The 18,651-nt window shown below is 47.8% G+C and overlaps 1 protein-coding gene across 2 annotated transcripts in view; it reads left to right on the top strand.

Moving 5' to 3' along the window:
- Positions 1 to 7,585: 7,585 nt before the first annotated feature.
- GNAO1 (G protein subunit alpha o1) overlaps positions 7,586 to 18,651 on the top strand; it is a 145,019-nt gene continuing 133,953 nt past the window's right edge. Inside the window, exons 1-2 of one of the 2 annotated variants that reach the window (XM_065848676.2) lie at positions 7,586 to 8,252; positions 8,352 to 8,394. In XM_065848676.2, the coding sequence (XP_065704748.1) occupies positions 8,135 to 8,252; positions 8,352 to 8,394 (161 nt within the window). In that variant the 5' untranslated portion in view covers positions 7,586 to 8,134. The remainder of the gene's footprint in view (positions 8,253 to 8,351; positions 8,395 to 18,651) is intronic. The other variant, XM_065848675.2, reaches the window with a different exon arrangement.

Raw genomic sequence — 18,651 nt, forward strand, 5'->3', positions numbered from 1 at the left:
CGCACCCCTCTGGGTAAGTTTTATGGTATTTGCTGGCCATGCTCACAGTCGGTAGGTGAGGCTGGCTACACCGTGCTGGACCGAGGGGCTGCCCAGCACAGTCTCCTTGGTTCCCACCAAAGCCAATGGAGGATGCGGTAGGAGGGTGTATGAGCAAGGCACACTTACAGCAGCCCTCTCCTCTCACAGCTCCTGTCACCTCGGGACACCTTTAGCCAGAGGCAGTAATTTTGAGTATTTAATTAATAACCTTTGATGGATGTTTTCTTCATGACTTTTTTCTTCCTGCTTTTTGCACCCGGATTGGGTTTAGTATCCAGCCAATATTTTGATATGAACGGAGTGTGCTGATACTCCAAGAGTTTGCTTCAGGTACTGTTTCATCCTTGATTGAGATGTCATTTCGCCCAATATGACCTTCTCAGAATAACTCTGCCTTGTTTCGCATGTGCAGAATTTGTTCTCCACCACTCCCTCCCAGCAAAAGCAAGTCCTTGGCTTAGGGCATTGTGAGGGAGGCTCAGGAAGGTTAACTTCAGCCAAGGACAGCCACGCTCTCCAGGCTCTCTTCAAAATCAAAGGTGAGAGATGATTCCCATTAACCATCCTCTGCTGGAGGAGTGTCTCTTTTCCTACAGTGATTATAGCCTCTGCCAGCTAAAGCCAGCCTTCGTGAATCACATCGGTACTTACAATCAGGAAGCGCTGCATGACACTGAAACAACACCTGGTAAAGCTGATGCTTATTTTAAATATTATAACACGCATTTCTAAAGAAGAACAATGTGATAATTCCATACTAAAAACAAAAACAAAAAACCACAACCAAAAATAAACAACAAAAAACAACACAGAAAGGTTTTTGTGGAGAAAAAGGGCAGGAGTTGTATGTAAGTAATGGTGTATTTGTACTTGGAGTTAGCTTCTGAGAGCTCTGAAGTAAGTACACATTCATATTTTCAGGCGTTGAATTAGCATTCCCCAATAAGATCACTCATCAGGACTACTTGTGTGAATGAGAGCTGCAAGGTTGCTGGATAGCATTTATATAAAACCAGGAATGTTCTCAAAGTGCTGTAAATGGAGCTGTTTAAATTGTCTATCCAAATCTTGCATCTGATGACAGTAGCTGGAAGAAATGACACTTGCATGCAATCAGTCGCACGTTTGAGCTTGAATGCCTAATGCAGAAGGTTAAGCTTGGTTTCATCAAGACCAAGACCTCCTACACTGAGGAATCAAGACTACGTCTCTAACCAGTTTTCCTGGATCATGGCAGGGATTGTTCCACTCCTACTAAATCATCACCATTGATATTGCAAAAATAGGAAAGGTAAAGGGCTGATGGGGTCCATGGTCCTCCTTAAGCCCCAAGCCAAGGTCAGCTACCCTGTCTCATTTTTGGCACTATCGCACCCTTGCCTGAAGGAGAACACTGTATAGCTTCAGTCACATGGTATTCAAGGTCACTAGTGCACCTGCTGTATCACTCTTACCGTGGAAATCAGACAGAAGGAAGCTTCTTTCCCACTCCTAATTCTGTTCCATTTAGGTTCTCACACCACCACCAAAGTACAGATATCCACAGTAGTGTACAAGCAGAAACTGGATTGGATGAAGGGATGGAAGAGCGCATCTTTATGTAAACCTGTCCCCAAGAATGAAAATACCCATGAGGGAATCTGTAATGATTTCCTTTCAATGATCAGCAGCAAAACAGTTAATCATTTAGCTTCTGATTTTATTATTTTTAGGCCTGCAAGCCTTTCTTTTTATCTGCCATGTGTCCCCGAACCACTAGGAAATGGAAAACATTGACACTGACAAGTCTGCTTAGAGCTGGGTGTTGAAAGTCACTGCAGAAAAGGGAGAGGAGTTCACACCTCAGTAAGGGTTATTGACAAGTTCTTTCTCATTTTGAGAAACCATAACTTTGGGCTCTCAGCAGACTTAGGTAATGTCCTATTTCAGGTCACACAATAACTTATTTTCACAATAAGTAGTAGAAATTTTTAACTTTATATAAAAAACCCCATCAGCAGAAACTGATGTGGATCCTTGGGAAATCAATGGTGTGAGCCACAGTACCGAGCAATGCTTTCATTCAGCCACTGTCTGCTGGGACTGGTAGACAGACCAGCTCCTAGAGCTCCTCCAGCCCTGGTACCTGCAGTTCTCCTCAGCTTCCCTGGCAGATCCCCTACCTGGCATTTGTTCCTTTCCCCTCAACACATCCCAATCTCTCCCTGTTCTTCTCCTCTCTGTGGCCTCAGAGATGTGAACACAAAACTTTCTGAGGTTAGTTCTAAGCACTTTGAGGACAAGCTGTTGTATCTCTCTGCCGTGCAACTGTGTTCACCACTGCCACTCCGGATGGCAAATGCTTCTTGTCCTGTGATCCTTTGCCCAAAAACTTCACCTGATTCCAAGACAGGAATTGTCAGTGACTCCCAGGTCCTCTAGTTATCATCATCCACCTGGATGGGCATGGAAAACTAACAAAAGGAGGATTTTCAGCATTTGTCTAAACTTGGTCAGGCTGTCCAACTTCTTGACGCCAAGTATATTGCAGGTCATATTCTTAACCACAGATTTGTTAATGTTTTGGGCTTTTTTTTGTGTCTGTGTGTGGTGCTTTGATTTGTGTTAGTTTGTTATTGTCACTGGGGTTTTTAAGATTGATATCTCATTCTTGTTTTGATATCTATTTTCTATACAGTAAACCCGCCCCACACTTTTTCTTCCTTTAATACTGGTCTCTACTTCTTCAAGTCACAAGTCAAACTCTAAGGTACTTCCTCATTTGATTTGCTGGAGTAGAACACATTTGTGGGGTATAGAGTGAGTAAGAGTGAGGTAAGAATATCTGCAATTTGACCTAGTATCTGTGCATTTCATTAATCCTTTCTCCATCAACCACTTAACCTTTATGGGCATTCTTATTGCTTCTCATTGTATTGATTTCTGTCCATTTCTCCAATTTAGTGAGATCATGCAGTATTTTAAACCTGTCTTCTACTGCATAACTAGGTTTAGCCGAGGGGTAATTCACATCAATTTAAAGAATGAAAAATTAGTCTGAATATCTGGGGAAAACTTCCTAATGGTGAGATCTGCTAGAATGCATTGCTGTCTCTCCATGGGATTGGTGGCCCTTCCATTAGCATGTGCATTAAAACCGTACTGAAGGAATATAAGATTATAGATTGGACAGAACCATCCTGAGTTAAGAGGAGAAAGACAGGCTGCAAAGTACCATCATCTCATCCTGGATTTGCCCCACTGCCTCCTCGTACCACCCACCAGTTCATGCTGAACCAACAACATCAAATAATTATGGGGACAGCATCCAAGGTGCTGCTCCCTCCAACATTAGCGCAGTTTCAGTTGTGATGGGAGTGTTGTCGTAGCTGTGGGACTTTAACTTAATGATACATTTTTCTTGGATAGTTCTCCCACCTTGATTTACCACCTGCTGGCAAGCTGTGAGGCATCCAAGAACACATGCTGGCATCAGCGGAAGGGGTTTGCAACCACTCCTCAAGGCCACATCTGAGCTGTGAGACCCAGAAAGGCTCCGTAAGTCCTGGGTCTGTGTGTGCTCCCTGGCTCCCACCTCTTCACATCACCTCCTACATTTCTATGTGAAAGAAAAAAAAAACAAAACAGATGCCTGGGCTGGAATAAAGCCAGAGCACTCTACAAACCCCTGATGTGGGACGCTGAGGTGTCCTGGAGGGCACATCTCTCCCCAGCCTGGATACAGCCAGGAGAACCACTAGAGATACCAGTCGCTGCAGGAACACAACACACCTGAGATCCCAAGTCATCATCTGTCCCACAACATCACCTTGGCACACCCTGTTTCAAAGACATCCCTTGGTTCTGTTAGCATCCTTCACTTCTTAAAGAAATGGCTACCTGCTTCATTTTTTCAGCAGAATGGTTGAAAACTGGTAGCAGAAAGAAGCCCATTTGTGCAGAGGTACAGATCAGAGATACAGGAGAATAAGGATTTTGGTTTAAAACATACTGCTGGCTACTAGTTTTGTAAAGATAATAGTCCAAGCAGAAACAAACATGTTCATTATGCACATCAAGTGAATTAGTTTAATTGCAGGAATGGCCAGAAAAAAGGTTCTTCTCCCCACCTTTTATAGAAGGGTTCTGTTATATTTAAGAAAAAAAAAAAAAAAGCTTATTTTCATCTGAGGTTGTTCTTGCCAACAACCACTTTTTCTTAAAAGAGGGCTTCTGTCAGCTCCTGAAAAATGGAAACATCATTTTCAGCAATAAAATCTGACATATTTATCTCAAAAGCCAAGTAGGCTGGTATGTATTTTGATTTTTTGGTGGGGGATGCAGGCTTTTTTCTTTTCAGGTTCTTGAAATTCATCTGCCATGAATAAGCAGATTTTTCAAAAAATGAAAATTGCCTCTAAGAAAATTTCAAAGGAAATATTTCCATCAGCTCTGTTCAATTAGCAGCAGCACAAAAATGGTTCAAAAATGGTTCTGTTTCACAGCTGCTCCCCTGAATCCTTCCAAGAGCTGGGAGAGCAAGAAGACTTGGCCACTTTGGATTTTCCCTTAAGAAAGAAACTAGAAGATATCCATGTAGTGATGGGCATGTACCTAGGACAAAGGGCTGAGCACAGACTCCACACTGGTCAAGCAGAACAGAAATCATTTTCTCCATGGCAGGAGGCACAGGCTACAAATTTTGTTAGATAACGAGTAGCCAGAGGCTGATACAAAAGACTAATTCTCTTAGTAAAACCCTTGGAGAGTATCCCAGTACGACTGTGAGGCTGGCAAGCTGCTGGAGAAGATGGGGGGAAAATGCAGCCGTCTCATGAGGACATGGCCTCTGGATTTCTTGATTACACTTTTCCTATACGGCACTTTTCATAATGCCCTCTGGCTAGAACCATTGAAATGAAACTTATTGATTGAAATTCTGATCCTATTGATTTTACACAAGAGATTTGCACGAATACGAAAGAGCAGGAACTGCTCTGTAACCGCTCCCATCTCCGTTTATTCCCTGCTGAGCACACGTGGTAGGCTTGCTGGTCCATCTCAGTCCCCTGAGCTTCCAGAAACAAATTACCCCAAATTCAAATATACAGTACCTATTTGCTCACAAATGTGTGGTAAATATTACTGGTGCCTGAATACACTAACATTATTTATGAGTTCCCTTTTGCTTTCTTTTTTTCTGCTTCTGCCTCACATATTTTCTTTACCTCATTAAACACATGCCACGTTTCTCCCCTTCATTTCAGAAGTGTGGAGGGAAAGAGGGAAGAATGTGTTCTGGGAGGAAGGTGGGATGGGAAACAGCACTGGGAGGAGATGATGTTTGCCTGGAAGGAAAGCGCCAGGGAAGTCATGCTTAAAATACCAGAAGTACTGTTAGAAATCATATTCCTACCCCTAAAGGAAGGGTCCACAAATAAGGGAAGTGCAGAACTCAGGACAGCAGGGCAGAAGATGCCAGAGGAAGCAGCGAACACAAGTCTGATGTGGAAAATCAACACGGTGTGAGTGTTTGGTCTCCCACCCCCCACACCAGAAACGTGAGCACTCTGCCTTCCCCATGCCCCTGAGAGGCCCCAGTGCAGCCCAGACCCACCACACAGGGATGTTCCTGTCAAACCTCCTGTAGCCATTTGCTTTTTTGGCAGGGAGGTGGAATAGGGGTCAGAGGCAAAATCAGCTGCCTGCCTGTCCACATCTACTTCCCAACAACCAAACCATCCTTGGCAGACTCCTTGTTTATTGAAGTAGTAGGTGTTCTTCCCATAAATCAGGCAGCAGTCCTTGATTTTGCTCATTTTTGTTTGAGGCATTTTAGTTTGCTGTGCTCAACTCTTCATTCTTTCCTCTCTAGATCTTTTTATAGTCAAGACTGTCACATATCAATCAATGTTATGGATTAAAGTTGAATATATCGTGACTTGCCTGGGCCAGTAGGAAAGCATTTTAAACAAAATCCTATTTATTTTATTTTCCCTGTTAATGTTTGTTTTCTTCTCTATTTCCAACCTTGTGAAATAGCAAAACCTGCCAGGAAAATTGCAGGATTTTAACTGGCTAGAATTCCTAAATAATTGTTAGATGCTGTGGCATGGTTAATGACAAGAAGGCAGGTCATCTGGTGAGAAGGAATCTGCGATTGCAGTGCAATACAATGGGAAAAACAAAACAAAACAAAACAGACAAAACCAACAACAACCACCACAAAAAACACCCCAAAAAACCACTAAACAAAAAACCCCCCAACCTGTAAATTACAGTGATGGAAAATATAATCAAAAATAGTAGTAAAACTCAGAACCATAGAATCATGAAAGCGAATAGAAACATTGCAAGTGAAAACTTGATGTGGTCTGTGGGAATCATTTTACGTAGAAGCGAAGCTCGGCCACAGAAGGATGAAAGCTGTGGCTGTGGAAGGTGATTCAGGAACATCACAAATGAGTTTAGGGCAGAAAATTACCGAGCATGCAGTATACACAGCGGGTACTTGTAGGAAGGAAGAACTGGGCGCAAGAGGGTAAAATGGCTGTACTGGTTTTCATAGAATCACAGAATTATTTGGGTTGGGAGGGACCTTCAAAGCTCATCCAGTGCCCCCCCTGCCATGAGCAGGGACATCTTCACCAGCTCAGGTTGCTCAGAGCCCTGTCCAGCCTGGCCTGGGATGTCTCCAGGGATGGGGCATCCACCACCTCTCTGGGCAACCTGGGCCAGTGTTTCACCACCCTCAGCGTAAAAAATTTCTTCCTCATGCTGGAGAAGCTCAGGAGGCTGCCTGTGTGAGCGCTGGCAGACATGAACTAAGCCTGGGGCAGGTAAGATGCTGATGGGTACCCCCTTGTGCCTTGTTGCTGACTTGTGGAGTGCAAGCGCAGCACTTCCAGCTCTGTAACTTGACGGCTTGCATCAAGCATGTAAACGATTTGCATTGCAAGTGCTGATCAAAATTATTTAACCACGAGACACTCCAGAAGGGCTCCTCGCAGGTTACATACACTGTGGGTTGGATGTGAGCACTGTGCACGGGAGCCATGGAGAACCCCCAGGGTGCACGGGCAGCAAGGGCACGGCAGCCTGTGGGGAGCCCAGCACACCCACACGCTGCACCGGCCACGCATGTCCCCGTGCGGAGCTCGGCCCTGCGCTGCTGGGCCATGGCAGAACCCAGTCCCGGATCACGGCGAAGCAGAGGCAGGAGCTCAGGTCCGGGTGAGGGCAGCGGCCCCGGTGAAGGCGCAGGAGTCCGGGTCACGGCCTCCCCCTGTGACCCGGGCCGAGCGGGACGGACACCCAGGCCGCGACGTCTCTCGGGGCCGGGCGGCGGGGAGGGTGTGCAGCCCGGGCCCGACCGCGCCGTGGCGCCCCCCCGCCAAGAGCCGCGGAGGGGCCGCGGGCCCAGGCGCGCCCTGGCCGGGACCCCCCTCCAGCGACGCCCCGCGGGCAGCGCGGCCCGGCCCGGCCCTGGGGAACGGCGCGGGGCCGGGGCCGCCGCGAGCATGCGCGAGCCGCCCGCGTCACGGGAGCGGGCGAGGCCGGCGGGAGCGCGGAGCCCCGGCGCGCCCCCTCCCTCTCTCCGCCGCCGCCGCTCCCGCGCTTCCATCCGGCTCCGCCGAGCGCTGCCAGCGCGCTCCGTCGCCGCCGCCGCCCGTTAGAGACCCGCTGCAGAGAGGAGAGCGCGACAGCCGGGAGCACGGGAGAGGGAAGGACCCTCCCCCCGGCGCGAACCCTCTTTTTCTTCCTCCTCTTCCTCCTCCCCCGCCTCCGCCTCCGCCTCCCGGCCGGGAAGAGCTCGCCGTGCCCGCAGCAGCCCCGCTGGATGCACTGAGCGCTCGGGCGCGGGGAGAGGGGCAGGAGGGAGCCGGCAGCCCCGCCGCGGAGGCGCTGCGCTGCCCGGAGGCTCACGGCCATCTGCTCTAATTCTTTGATTCCCCCCCGCCCGCCGGTGGCTGGCTTTGCCCCTGCCTTCTCCTCTGTGCCCGCGGGAGCCAGCCCAGCCGGCGGCGGCGGGGGCTGCTCTTTTTTTTTTTCCCCCTTCTTTTTTTTTTTTTTTTTTTTAATTTTTTTTTTTTAATAAATTTTCATCGCCGCCATGGGATGTACCCTGAGCGCCGAGGAAAGAGCCGCCCTGGAGCGGAGCAAGGCCATCGAGAAGAACCTGAAGGAGGACGGGATCAGCGCCGCCAAAGACGTGAAACTCCTCCTGCTCGGTGAGAACCCGCGGGCGGCCCGGTCACCCCCCGCTGCCCCGCGTCCCCTCAACCGCCGCCGCCCCCGCGCTTATCCCCTCCTCATCTCTCTTTCAACAGGGGCCGGAGAGTCGGGAAAAAGCACCATCGTGAAGCAAATGAAGTAAGTCCCGTGGGGGAAACCGCGGGGGGGTAGAGAGGGGGCGAGTAAACGGCGTTTAATGGGCGGGAGAACGGGGCGGGGGCTCGTTGAGGTGAGTGAGGGCCGCGGGCGCCATGTTTACCTGAGGGGACCGCGAGGGCGGGAAGGCGAACGGCGGGGGGAAGGCCCCCGGCGCCGCCGCTCCCGCTGCTGTTCAGGGCCGACGTGGTGCTGAAGTGTCGGCCGGCGGCCTCGCCCCGCGGCGGGGAGGAGGGGAAGGTGGGCTGCGAGCGGCCGCGGTTCCTCCGCACCTTCCCCTCCTCCCCGCCGCGGGGCGAGGCCGCGCAGATGTCCCCGGGAAGCGGACCGCTGTCACTGAAGCTTAATGTCGGGGTGTTATCTGCCGGCTCTGCAGATATAAATCAAGGCTTCCTATCGTTCAAAGCCCCTTTTATTGAGATTTCAGTCTCTCCTTTTAATCAATGAAAGACGAGCGTGGCCGCCCGTCACCAAGCCCTCATGCCAGTCCTTGCCCTGGGGTCTAGGTCTCCCCAGGGTGCCTGGTGGGGACCGAGGTGGTTGCAGAGCCCGGGGGTGCCTCTCGCTGGGACTCGCCCTACGCGCAGGCTGTCCCCGTGCTTAATTAGACATCACTGTGCAATAAACAGAAGCGAAAAACCCTGTCGCGCATCTCCTGCAACACATCACCGTGGCTGGAGTAATTGCATCCCATAGGAAAGCAGGTGTAGGGGAAGGCTAGTGAAGGGATGGAGGTGCTCCCGTGGCAGCGTTATTCTTCCTCCCTCCTCCCTTTTTAATTAAAATACAATGAAATACCCCGGCTTCCCACCGAAACGGACATGATGGGCTGGTTCGAGGCTGGCGCCATCACCTAACAAGCCCGGAGCGCTGTTTCAGGCTCTGGATTTCAGCTGGGGAGAGGCACGAGGCGGTTTCTGCTTTGCGATGCCGGTGGTTGCAGAGGGATCCGTGGCTGGGAGGGGCCCCCCGGGGACCGGGGTTGCTCAGCGATGTGGGGAGGCAGCAGAGATGGGTGTGGATGGGATGTAGGGAGGGAGTGCAGGCTGCGCTCCGCAACCTCGGGAGCGGGTGCCTTTGCCGGGGGCCGGGCGGTGAGCTCGCCGCCGCGGGGGCACGGGCTGTGCCGGCCGGCGGGCAGGTCCCGGCGCGGCTGCGGATTTCAGGCGGTTCGCGTGGTGGACAGCGCCCAGCGGGGACTCGAACCGCTGGCAGCGCTGCCTCTTCGGCACCGCTCGGCTCCTCCCGGCGGCGGCCGAGGCCGCGCTCGGCCACCTTCGGAGAGCGCTCGGAGGAGGTCGGAGAGAAGTCGAGCGGAGTCGGAAAAAACGAAGGGGTTCATGGCCGCTCGGCAATCTGTTGCCCTGCACTCCCGTAGCCGCCGCAAGTGTGAGTGTGACCGTGAGTGTGTGATTGTGCTTGTTAGCGTGCGTTGTGCTTGTGCGTGCGCCATGGGGGCAGATCCGGGCCTTCAGCTCAGCTTCTCACCAGCCAGAGTGGCTTAGTGGGTGTCCCGGATATTTCTGTATCAATTCTGCAGCGGCCGTGTCCAGCCAAGCCCTCAGGGGCTCACAGGGGACTAAACCATTATCCCTGCCTGAGGCGACTCTTTTCCCAAGGCGCTGGGGGGGCTCACTGTGAGGAAGCTCACCTCCAGTGCACGATGGTCTCCATAGCTTTTCCCACTGACATTTCTGTACCCTGCTTCTCTAAAGGCTCCAAGCTTCCCCTTTAATCGTTTGAAAAGGGGCTTTCCACCCCAACAGTTTGATTTGGGGCTGGGATGAGTTTGGTTTGCATTTGTTTATGTGCAAAAGGTGGATCAAGAGAGATGTTACTGCAGATGAACACCTATAAATTATTTAATCTCTAGGAATTGCTTCTGCAGAAGCATGCTAGAATGGCGGGCAATGGGTTTTGGTTGAAGGGAGAGCTGTAGGTACCACAATAGCAGTGCAGCAGTGCTTAGACCTCGAGCCTGCAGGCAGGAGGGCAGGTGGGGACCACTCTGGCTTACACAATTAGTGCAACTCTTGTTTTCCAAAGAGCAGAGCTCTTGTTTTTTGAAGCAAATTGCATCAAGATTGATGATTCTATGATTCTAAAATAATAACCTGTTTGTTGGACTAGATCAGCATATTGAGGACTGAAATATACCCTGTTATATATCTCTCTATTTTTTTTTTAATAAATATATATGTACATTTTCCATGAAACAGTCTTAAAGTAACATGTGCCAGGCTTGCAAGCTTTGTACCTGACTTGAAAATGCCAAGAAGGCTGCTATGGTGAAAGGGCTTGTAGTGTCAGAAATTGGGAGGCATTCGTCAGTGTGGAAACTCCAGTGAAGTGTGTGGAGGCTGGGTGGGGACAGCGGTGTTGCTATGAGCGCGGCAGCAGGCAGCTGGAGAGAGCCGCGCAGCCGCGGGAGAGCGATGTGTGGGGAACGACTCGGGGAAATTAGCATTTCTGAAAATTGATTTAAATATAATGCAGGCATTAGCATTACACCTGGTCAAGCTCCATTAGATAGGCTTGCTGAGAACCTAATGAATTCTTAATAAAGATTAAATCGCGTGTTCATTAGATTTTGATGAAAGAGACTGCTATTTTATTTTTTTAATACTGTGTTATTGGTGTGCTTATAGATAATAAATCTCATCCTCCTGAATTGCTAAAGCAGCTTCACACTTGGATATTGCCTTGAAAAGAAGCACAGGAATCTGTAGATAGATGAGAAAACGCTAAGACAAAGGAAGAGGAGTAGACATTGTTACAGAGGACTAAGAAAAGGTTATATGCTGTCCAGTTAATCCTTGAAATATTGGGTAGCGGGATAAGTGACAAGTAGAATCACAATAATTTCAGGGTATAGCCAGGTTGAGGATTAGGACTTGTAAAATTAATTAAGCATGTTTTAGCAAAACACTGGGAGATACCTTTCAGCTGGTGAGCAGGGAGTTATCCAGCAAAGAAAGAGCTACTGGTGAATGGCAGGGAAGTGGAACTGAAGGCTGGTGTGTACGTCTCGAACAGTGGCCACACAGACTGGGAATGGCACTTTCCTTAGCACCCAAGGTCATTTTGACAACCTTAACCCTTGTGCTTTGACTACACCTATCTTGGCTTATTAGGTTTGCGTGTTATTTTTTAACAACCAGCCCTGCAGTCCAGATACTTTGACCCACCCCTCAAAATGTAAGGTTGGGACCAGGCTTGTCAGGGGAAGAGTCCTGAAAGTCATGGTTCTGCCATGCAAGCCAATGACACTCCTGAGTGTGCCATAGTGTTCAGAATCAGGCTGTGACCAGATTCTAGTTTCACTCAGCTTAAACTAAAAAACAGACTTAACCAAGCAAATCTGCTGCCTCCTTTAAAGAACCAAGCCAGAGGGTGAGAGTTACCAGACAAAAGAAATTCTTCTTCCACTCCCACCACTCTGTATAAGTAAATTCACTTTGGTGTAGGACTGCAATGGATGTCAAAGCTTTTTAGAGCTTATATCTTGAAAAAAATGTTGAGCACATGCAGAATTTGGAATATGTGATCTTCCTTCCTGGAATATGTGGACTGTAGCATGGAATAGAGATTGCTGTTATTCTAGGATGTTTTTGTGGGGACTTATAACTATAGTGAATGTGTTTATTCATCAAAAGCCCCAGCCTAGGAAGACACCAAGCATATCTCTGTCTGTTACTGCTCAGTAGCATAGTTAAATACGTGCAATGGTCCAATGGTGAGCAGCAATGGACTACTCGGGTGGGGACACCACCCACTGCCATCAGCGTGAAACTTCTAGGGAATTCAGTGTTCAATCGCTAAGGCAGGGAGGCTGAGTTAGCTGCCGTGCGTGGCTTCACAGACAAGGTCCTACCACCTACTCAGCAGCAGCCACTCTGGATGGCAAGGCAGGGCAATATTTTACCTTCCCCAATGAGGAGTTAGTGGTGGCTGTGGCATTCTGAATGAGACGTGGCTTCACCTGCCCATAGGAAAAATCTTGGGGACTGGGGTTTGGTTTTGGATTTTGCCTCTGCAGAAGTAGCAGTTTCTGTCCCCTGCTGAGTTGGGAGCAGAGAGCTGGGTCTGACTCCCTCTCAAAAGATGCCAGAGCTTCCAGCCCTGCATGTCCTGCAGAACAGCTCTGTCTCACTTCTCCAGTAATGCTGGCAGTGCCTCCCTTGATAGGCTTCTTTGCTTTGCCATTTTTTGCAAAATGTTTTTAGGTTATATACGACAAGGATGGGCATATGTAATCAGAAGAAAAATACACTAGCATACAATGCTTATCTTTAAATATCTACTATCTCGTCCTGAACAGCCATCAGTCCCAATATCTGTCTGATATATTGTTTTGACCTTTTTCAAAAAGCCCCTCAAAACAGCCCCAGGCTCTACTTGCTCTGTGTGTAACTGAATTACTTATAATCTAATGAACTTCTTCAGAGTGAGAAGCAGTCCCCGCCCACTGGTTTTACAGCCCATCTCAGCAATTTGATGGTAAATGCCATTGAAACGAAATGGTGTGTTGTGAACACCCACTTGAGTGCTCTTTGCTGCATATGTCTGCGTCTCAAAGCTGTAGCGATGATTTCACACTCGCAGTCGCTTCCCCCGGGAATACCTCACCCCACGGGGGCTTATAGCGTGGGGCTGCTTCATCTTTGTGGCGTGTTCCCGAGGAAAGGACTGTGAACCACGTTTTCGTGGTCCATCCCACTCCTCAGCAGAGCTTTTCTGCTCTGCAGCTGTGGGTGCAGACCCCACTCGGCCACAGGCGAGCAGAGGGATGCCCCTGCTGCCTGCCTTCCACCGGGGAGCTGTTTGATCACAGTGTGAGCAGCAGCCCAGAGGCACAAACCTCACTGGAGCATCAGGTCAGAGCTGTCCTCCTCCTTACTTGTCTCCTGCTCTGTTTTCCAGGATTTCCATGACTTGAGGCCCAAAATAGGGCAGCGACAGGCTGCGCCTAGGCACTGTTTGAACTGGGTTTCATTAGGCAGGGGAAAGAGCTTTTTTGGTGAAGTTATGTCATTCTCTCAAGACCTGCTCCAGTGCACTCTGGCACAATATGTATAGCATACACTTGCTCTTCAGATCCCAACAGAGAGACAGCTCTGCTGGGGCTCTTTTGGCAGTGAAACCTGTGTCTGGTTTTAAATCACCTGCTGTGGCAGTTCTGGGGTGTGGGATGGCAGCTAGTTGATGCGTTGCCTGCCTTGGGGGTGGCGGAGTCTCCTACCCAGGTGTGAGTGATCATTCCAGTGGAGTCTGCTGCAGGACAGGGCTCTCCCTTGCTGCAGCTTTTTTCCCTCACCTCCTTCCCAGATGCTTTCTTGCACCCTGGGATGCTCTGAGTACCATGTTCCACGCCCTGCAATGGCACAGCACAGGGAGATTGCCTCTGCACCAGGCAGCAGAAAGAGCTGGGAGCAGAGGAAAGTGAGGCTGTTCGTTTTGGCTTGTAGTTGCAAAGGGTAATCATGTTTTCAGCAGTTATTTCCTTCCTTTTGGATTATTAATTGCACTTATGAGCCAAAACATTTAACAACCATAGTTCATTCTTTTATACTTAAGGTTCTTGTTATTAGACTGAGAGAGGTTTCAGAGAAAAGCAGTAACAATATTAGCAGGCAGGATGGAATACAATTTGGGTTTAGTTTTTTTCTTTTTCCTTGACAGTTCTTATTTTGTTTCTCATTTTAGGGACTCATAAAAGTAAAAATATCTTTCAGTGACAACAGTGAACTGCATAGCTTCTCTTTCAACCTAGTTTTAAAACCTTAAAAGAAATTTGCCTGTCATATTCTGACATGGCACATCTAGTCCTGTTGGAAATGTTTTAGCAGTCTAAGGAGATGAAAGCAGTTCTTTTAATGAGCTCTGAAGAAAGAGACAAATCTGTACAAATGTAACCAGGGACCTGTTTTGTTTTATCTCTGGCTTGGCTAACCCAGAAGTTGTGAAAGACATTGAACTGAGTCATGACAAATGCAAAAAGGCTGTAGTTTTCCTCTTTGGTCTGTCCTTTTCCATCTCTCTGGGATACAACTTGACATCTCATGGGAGTTCTCCAGTATGCTCATAGTCAAAATGGGGGAAGAATAGAAAAGAGACAAAGTGATGGAGGCAGAGGCACTTCGTTGCCTCTTCTACTTGATCAAGAGGAAGAGTGAAATGAAGAAATGTTTCACTGCTGGCCAAGGCAGGAGCAGGTTACTGGTCACCTGGAGAATGAGAGTCAGGCAGTCATTAATGTCTTTGAGAATGATAATGAGCTTCCTATGCTAGAGCTTGTTTTCTTCAGCCGCTTTGCAGAGTTACAGCCAACCCCTCTCAGTATCGAGCTCCCCTGGTTTCTCCTGGATTTGCAGGATACAAAACCACAAATGAGTGCTGAAGCTGGTGGATTTGCAGCCAGAAAGCCTGATGCAAGTGCAGGGTCTGAGAGCTCAATTTTGCAAACTTCTGAGTTCATTTACCTCCTGCTCAAGCTGTGAGGAAGGTAAAAAGCTTTTCTTAGGAGCCAGCAGCGGTTCACAGTGCACAGAAGGACCTGTCCTGTGTACTCTGAAATCCATGGTTAAACCCTGAGTGCAGAAGATGGGATTTAGTCCTTTTTTTTCATTATGGGAGTGTGAAGAGGAGCTCTGGCAGAAGCGGATTGGCAAAACCTTCTCAGATTCAGGTGGTCAGGGTATTTAAGAGTCTTGTCACTCTTCCTGGTGCAATTGCAAATCTCCCAATATTTGCGGTTTTCTGTAGAGCCTGAAATTACTGTTGTGGAGCCTGGACTCGCATGATGACTGGGTGAGCTGTTTTCAAGGGTTCTTTGCTTACTTCTCCCTTTTGTTTTTGAAAGAAAACTTCCAGCTCTCCTCACTTTAGAGAAAAATTAAAAAGAAAATGTCTTTATTCTAGCCTGAGAATTGGGAGCAAAATAAAAACCAGCCCAAATGAAGAGACAGAAACCAAATGCATCTCAGTTGCAGCCCCACTTATTTCACTTATTCCATTTCAGTGCTACTGACCCTAAATCCTCTCTTTGACCTCACTGGACTTTGGGCCAAATTCTTCCTACACTGAAGATGGTGTCTATTCAATGTCCAATTTTTATGAGATCTGATGAATTTCAAATGTTTGCATGATACTTGGTGGAATACTGGAAATGGCTACGTTTCATACACAAAAACAAAACCAGGAAACAAAAAGCATTGGCACATTAAATGTAGGGCTGTTTTTCTTGCCTCAAAAATTCTTCAGTTTCATTCTGAGAGGGAAATACTAATGATTTTTGCCATGATTTTCCTAATGCTGAATAAATGCTCTGCCTAATGTAAAATCCCCCTAAACTGTTAATTGAATCATTCTCATGTTATTTTTAAGGCCATTCATGCAAATGGCAGATGTAGGGAGGTTGGAGGATTACAGTCCTGATTATAAAATGCAATTAGAATTCTGCCTAAAATCAGAAAATACAAATGCCTGAAAAATGCTACTGGATAACAAAGCAAAGGAACTGATGGTTTTCTAGTGCTGAGCAAGAGGTAGAAAAACATCCTTTAATCCAAAGCTCGATCATTGTGTGCTTATTGCGATAATAGAATAAAACTCTTGATGGAGGCATTTCTTAGCTTACTAATAAAAATGCATACCCTCCCCAGCTTTCAAGTTAATTGAGGAAGGTGAGGAGCGCTCTCGCAGAAGGGAGCCCAGGGAACTGTGTAGTAAGCTGACATCACGCCTGTGTTCAAATCGCTAGTCAATAATATTTTTGACATTGAAGGAAAAGGGTTGGCAGAGCTGAAATTGCTTTGTCTTTCTTTGTGGGCATGTCCTGCTCTGCTTGGTCACCAAAAATTCTATCAGTTCATCAGCAGACCTTTCATCTGAATATAAAACCTGTAAGCTTAAAACAAAGGAGCTGAAGTAGAGGTTGAGAGGGAGAAAAAAGGTTTGGGTAACACGGGGTCCTTCCACAGCTTAATGAGTAGGGACCATGGCTGTCAGTAACCCCCTCTGCCCTTCACGCCATCCTGTGGGATTTTGTGTCCTCAGGAACCAAAGACAATTTATCACACACTCTGTTTGATACAGGGTAACTTTTGTCATCTTTCCACAGAAATTCCACTTGGTTAACATTGCGGGAGTTGCTTTTGGGGAAAGGTTGGGAGAAGTTGGCCCCAGTAAGTGCGCTGAGGTTCCTGTTCCCTGAGAGAGCCTGAAGGTGTTGGCTGACTCTGTTTAGGCTTGTGGCATTTGGGGAAGCCTGGGAGTGGGTTTGAGCAGAAGCAGGATCCAGTGCTGGTAGGAAATACAGGGTTTAATAATAAGGAAAGGAATTTTCTTCTCTTTGACATGTGGCAGAGTATTTGATAAAGAAATGCAGGAGTAAGTATTTCACGTGGGGAGGCTGTGAGGGGTGTCTCTGGGAGCTGCTTCAGTGAGCAGAGAGGGGCACAGCAGGTATCACTGCCCCAGAATAACATCCCACAGAAATACCCTGTTCAGAGAATCCATCACCCTGGTATTAGCACCTTGGCAGAGAGGCCAGGAATGGACATTTCACCTCTGTGCATGTCCCTCCTCTAAACCATCACCCCCCCGTGCCTAAAACAGTCTGAAAGGCAGAGCAGTGACTCAACTTGCTTTGAGACTCTCCAGCAACTTCAGACTTGTATTAAATGCTCTTGTCTACAAGAGGGTCATCAACAGCAGCTTGTACACACTGTAACACTCGGGCACATGACTTGGATCATTTCTGCATCAGCTGGGAATCATCACAGAAAGGGATAAGAACGGGCCTGTATTAAGGAAAATATCACTTAAATAAAAATGTATGCTACCTCCTAGCAGAATTTGGCGGTTTACCCTCTCCCTGTTCGAGCCGATTGGAGTTAGTAGCTCCAGTTTTAAGGCACTAAGCAAAAGTGTGTAGGAAAGGCTGAGCGCACAAAACAGATGTTAGGCAGAATAATCTAGATAACAAATGAGAGGTTTTATTGCTCGAGTTCTGGAGCTGTGGTATGTGGTAGCTCGCAGTGTTGTAGCGATGTTTCCTCACTGCCAGTATTGTGCTCCTTATTCATCGCAGCCCTGCTCTTTGCCATCTCGGTAGCGTGGGCCTTGCCATAATCTGGCTCCTGCCTCTACAGCAAAGGTGATGGAGTTATCATCTCATTTCAATTGCTCTCAATGAAATAGAACCACATCTGTATTTCTGGAGGAATTTTCTGCGGAACTGGTGCCAGCCAGTTCTGGGTCTCCCCAAAGTTTGTGGTGAGATTTTCAAATCACTTCCAGGGCATCACAAAGTGGATCTACATGTCCGAATTGGAGATGATGATACCTAAGCCTACGTGAATTTGTCTTCCTCTCTCGTGCTCCTCTGTGGCTGGCATGGCAAGGATGTGCTCCTCCACAGCATGGAGGGACATACCATCCTCACAATGGCTTTTGAATGTAACAAAATCAGGTTGGCTACTTATATAGTGCAGAACTGAGTTTTTGATTCAGTATATTTGGGGAATTTATTCTTACCCACCTACAGCATCTTTACATCTGTGTAAGGAGTGCAAAAGGGTGTTACAGGAAGGGCAGTTAGAGCTGGCTGCAGCTAAAACAGCCCTTTCCACTGGCCAGATAGAGCTCTTGCCGTGTGGCCCATGTGAGAACAAGACATCAGTCGCTTGTCAGCAGGTTGGTAAGGGGCACTGATGCCCTCAGGGTAGATGGTCCTTTCCAAGGTTAGGTGAGGACCCCATCTTATTGCCTACCAGTTCTGAAACAGGCACGTATTTATCACTGTAATGTACGTACCCCCAGCACAGATGTTGCAGAGCCTTTATCTTCACACTTCATCGGTAACACTAGCATAAATCACTGGGATGAAAGAAGATTGCCGTGATGAACATCCACCTCAGAATGTCATCATACTGTTCATTAACACCAGTCACCCTTTGGTGATTAATAATTTAGCCAAATTGGACAAACTTTTCCACATGAATGAGAAGATGTTTACTTAATAAACTAGAAAGCTCCTAGTAGCATGCCCTTGTTTTCCTTGATTTAGCTGTACAACAGATTTATATTCTCCTGATTTACAGCTCGGCAAAAACCCAAAGTGCACTGTCAACTTGTTATTTTCAAGGTGGTTGCTGCCTGGCCAGTTCTTCAGCAGGAAACTTGAAGCTGCTCAATGTGTGCATTTCAGATGTTCAAGTTGAACAGCAGATACAT

The sequence above is a fragment of the Patagioenas fasciata genome, chromosome 13 (assembly GCF_037038585.1).
Source record: "Patagioenas fasciata isolate bPatFas1 chromosome 13, bPatFas1.hap1, whole genome shotgun sequence".
NCBI lineage: Eukaryota > Metazoa > Chordata > Aves > Columbiformes > Columbidae > Patagioenas > Patagioenas fasciata.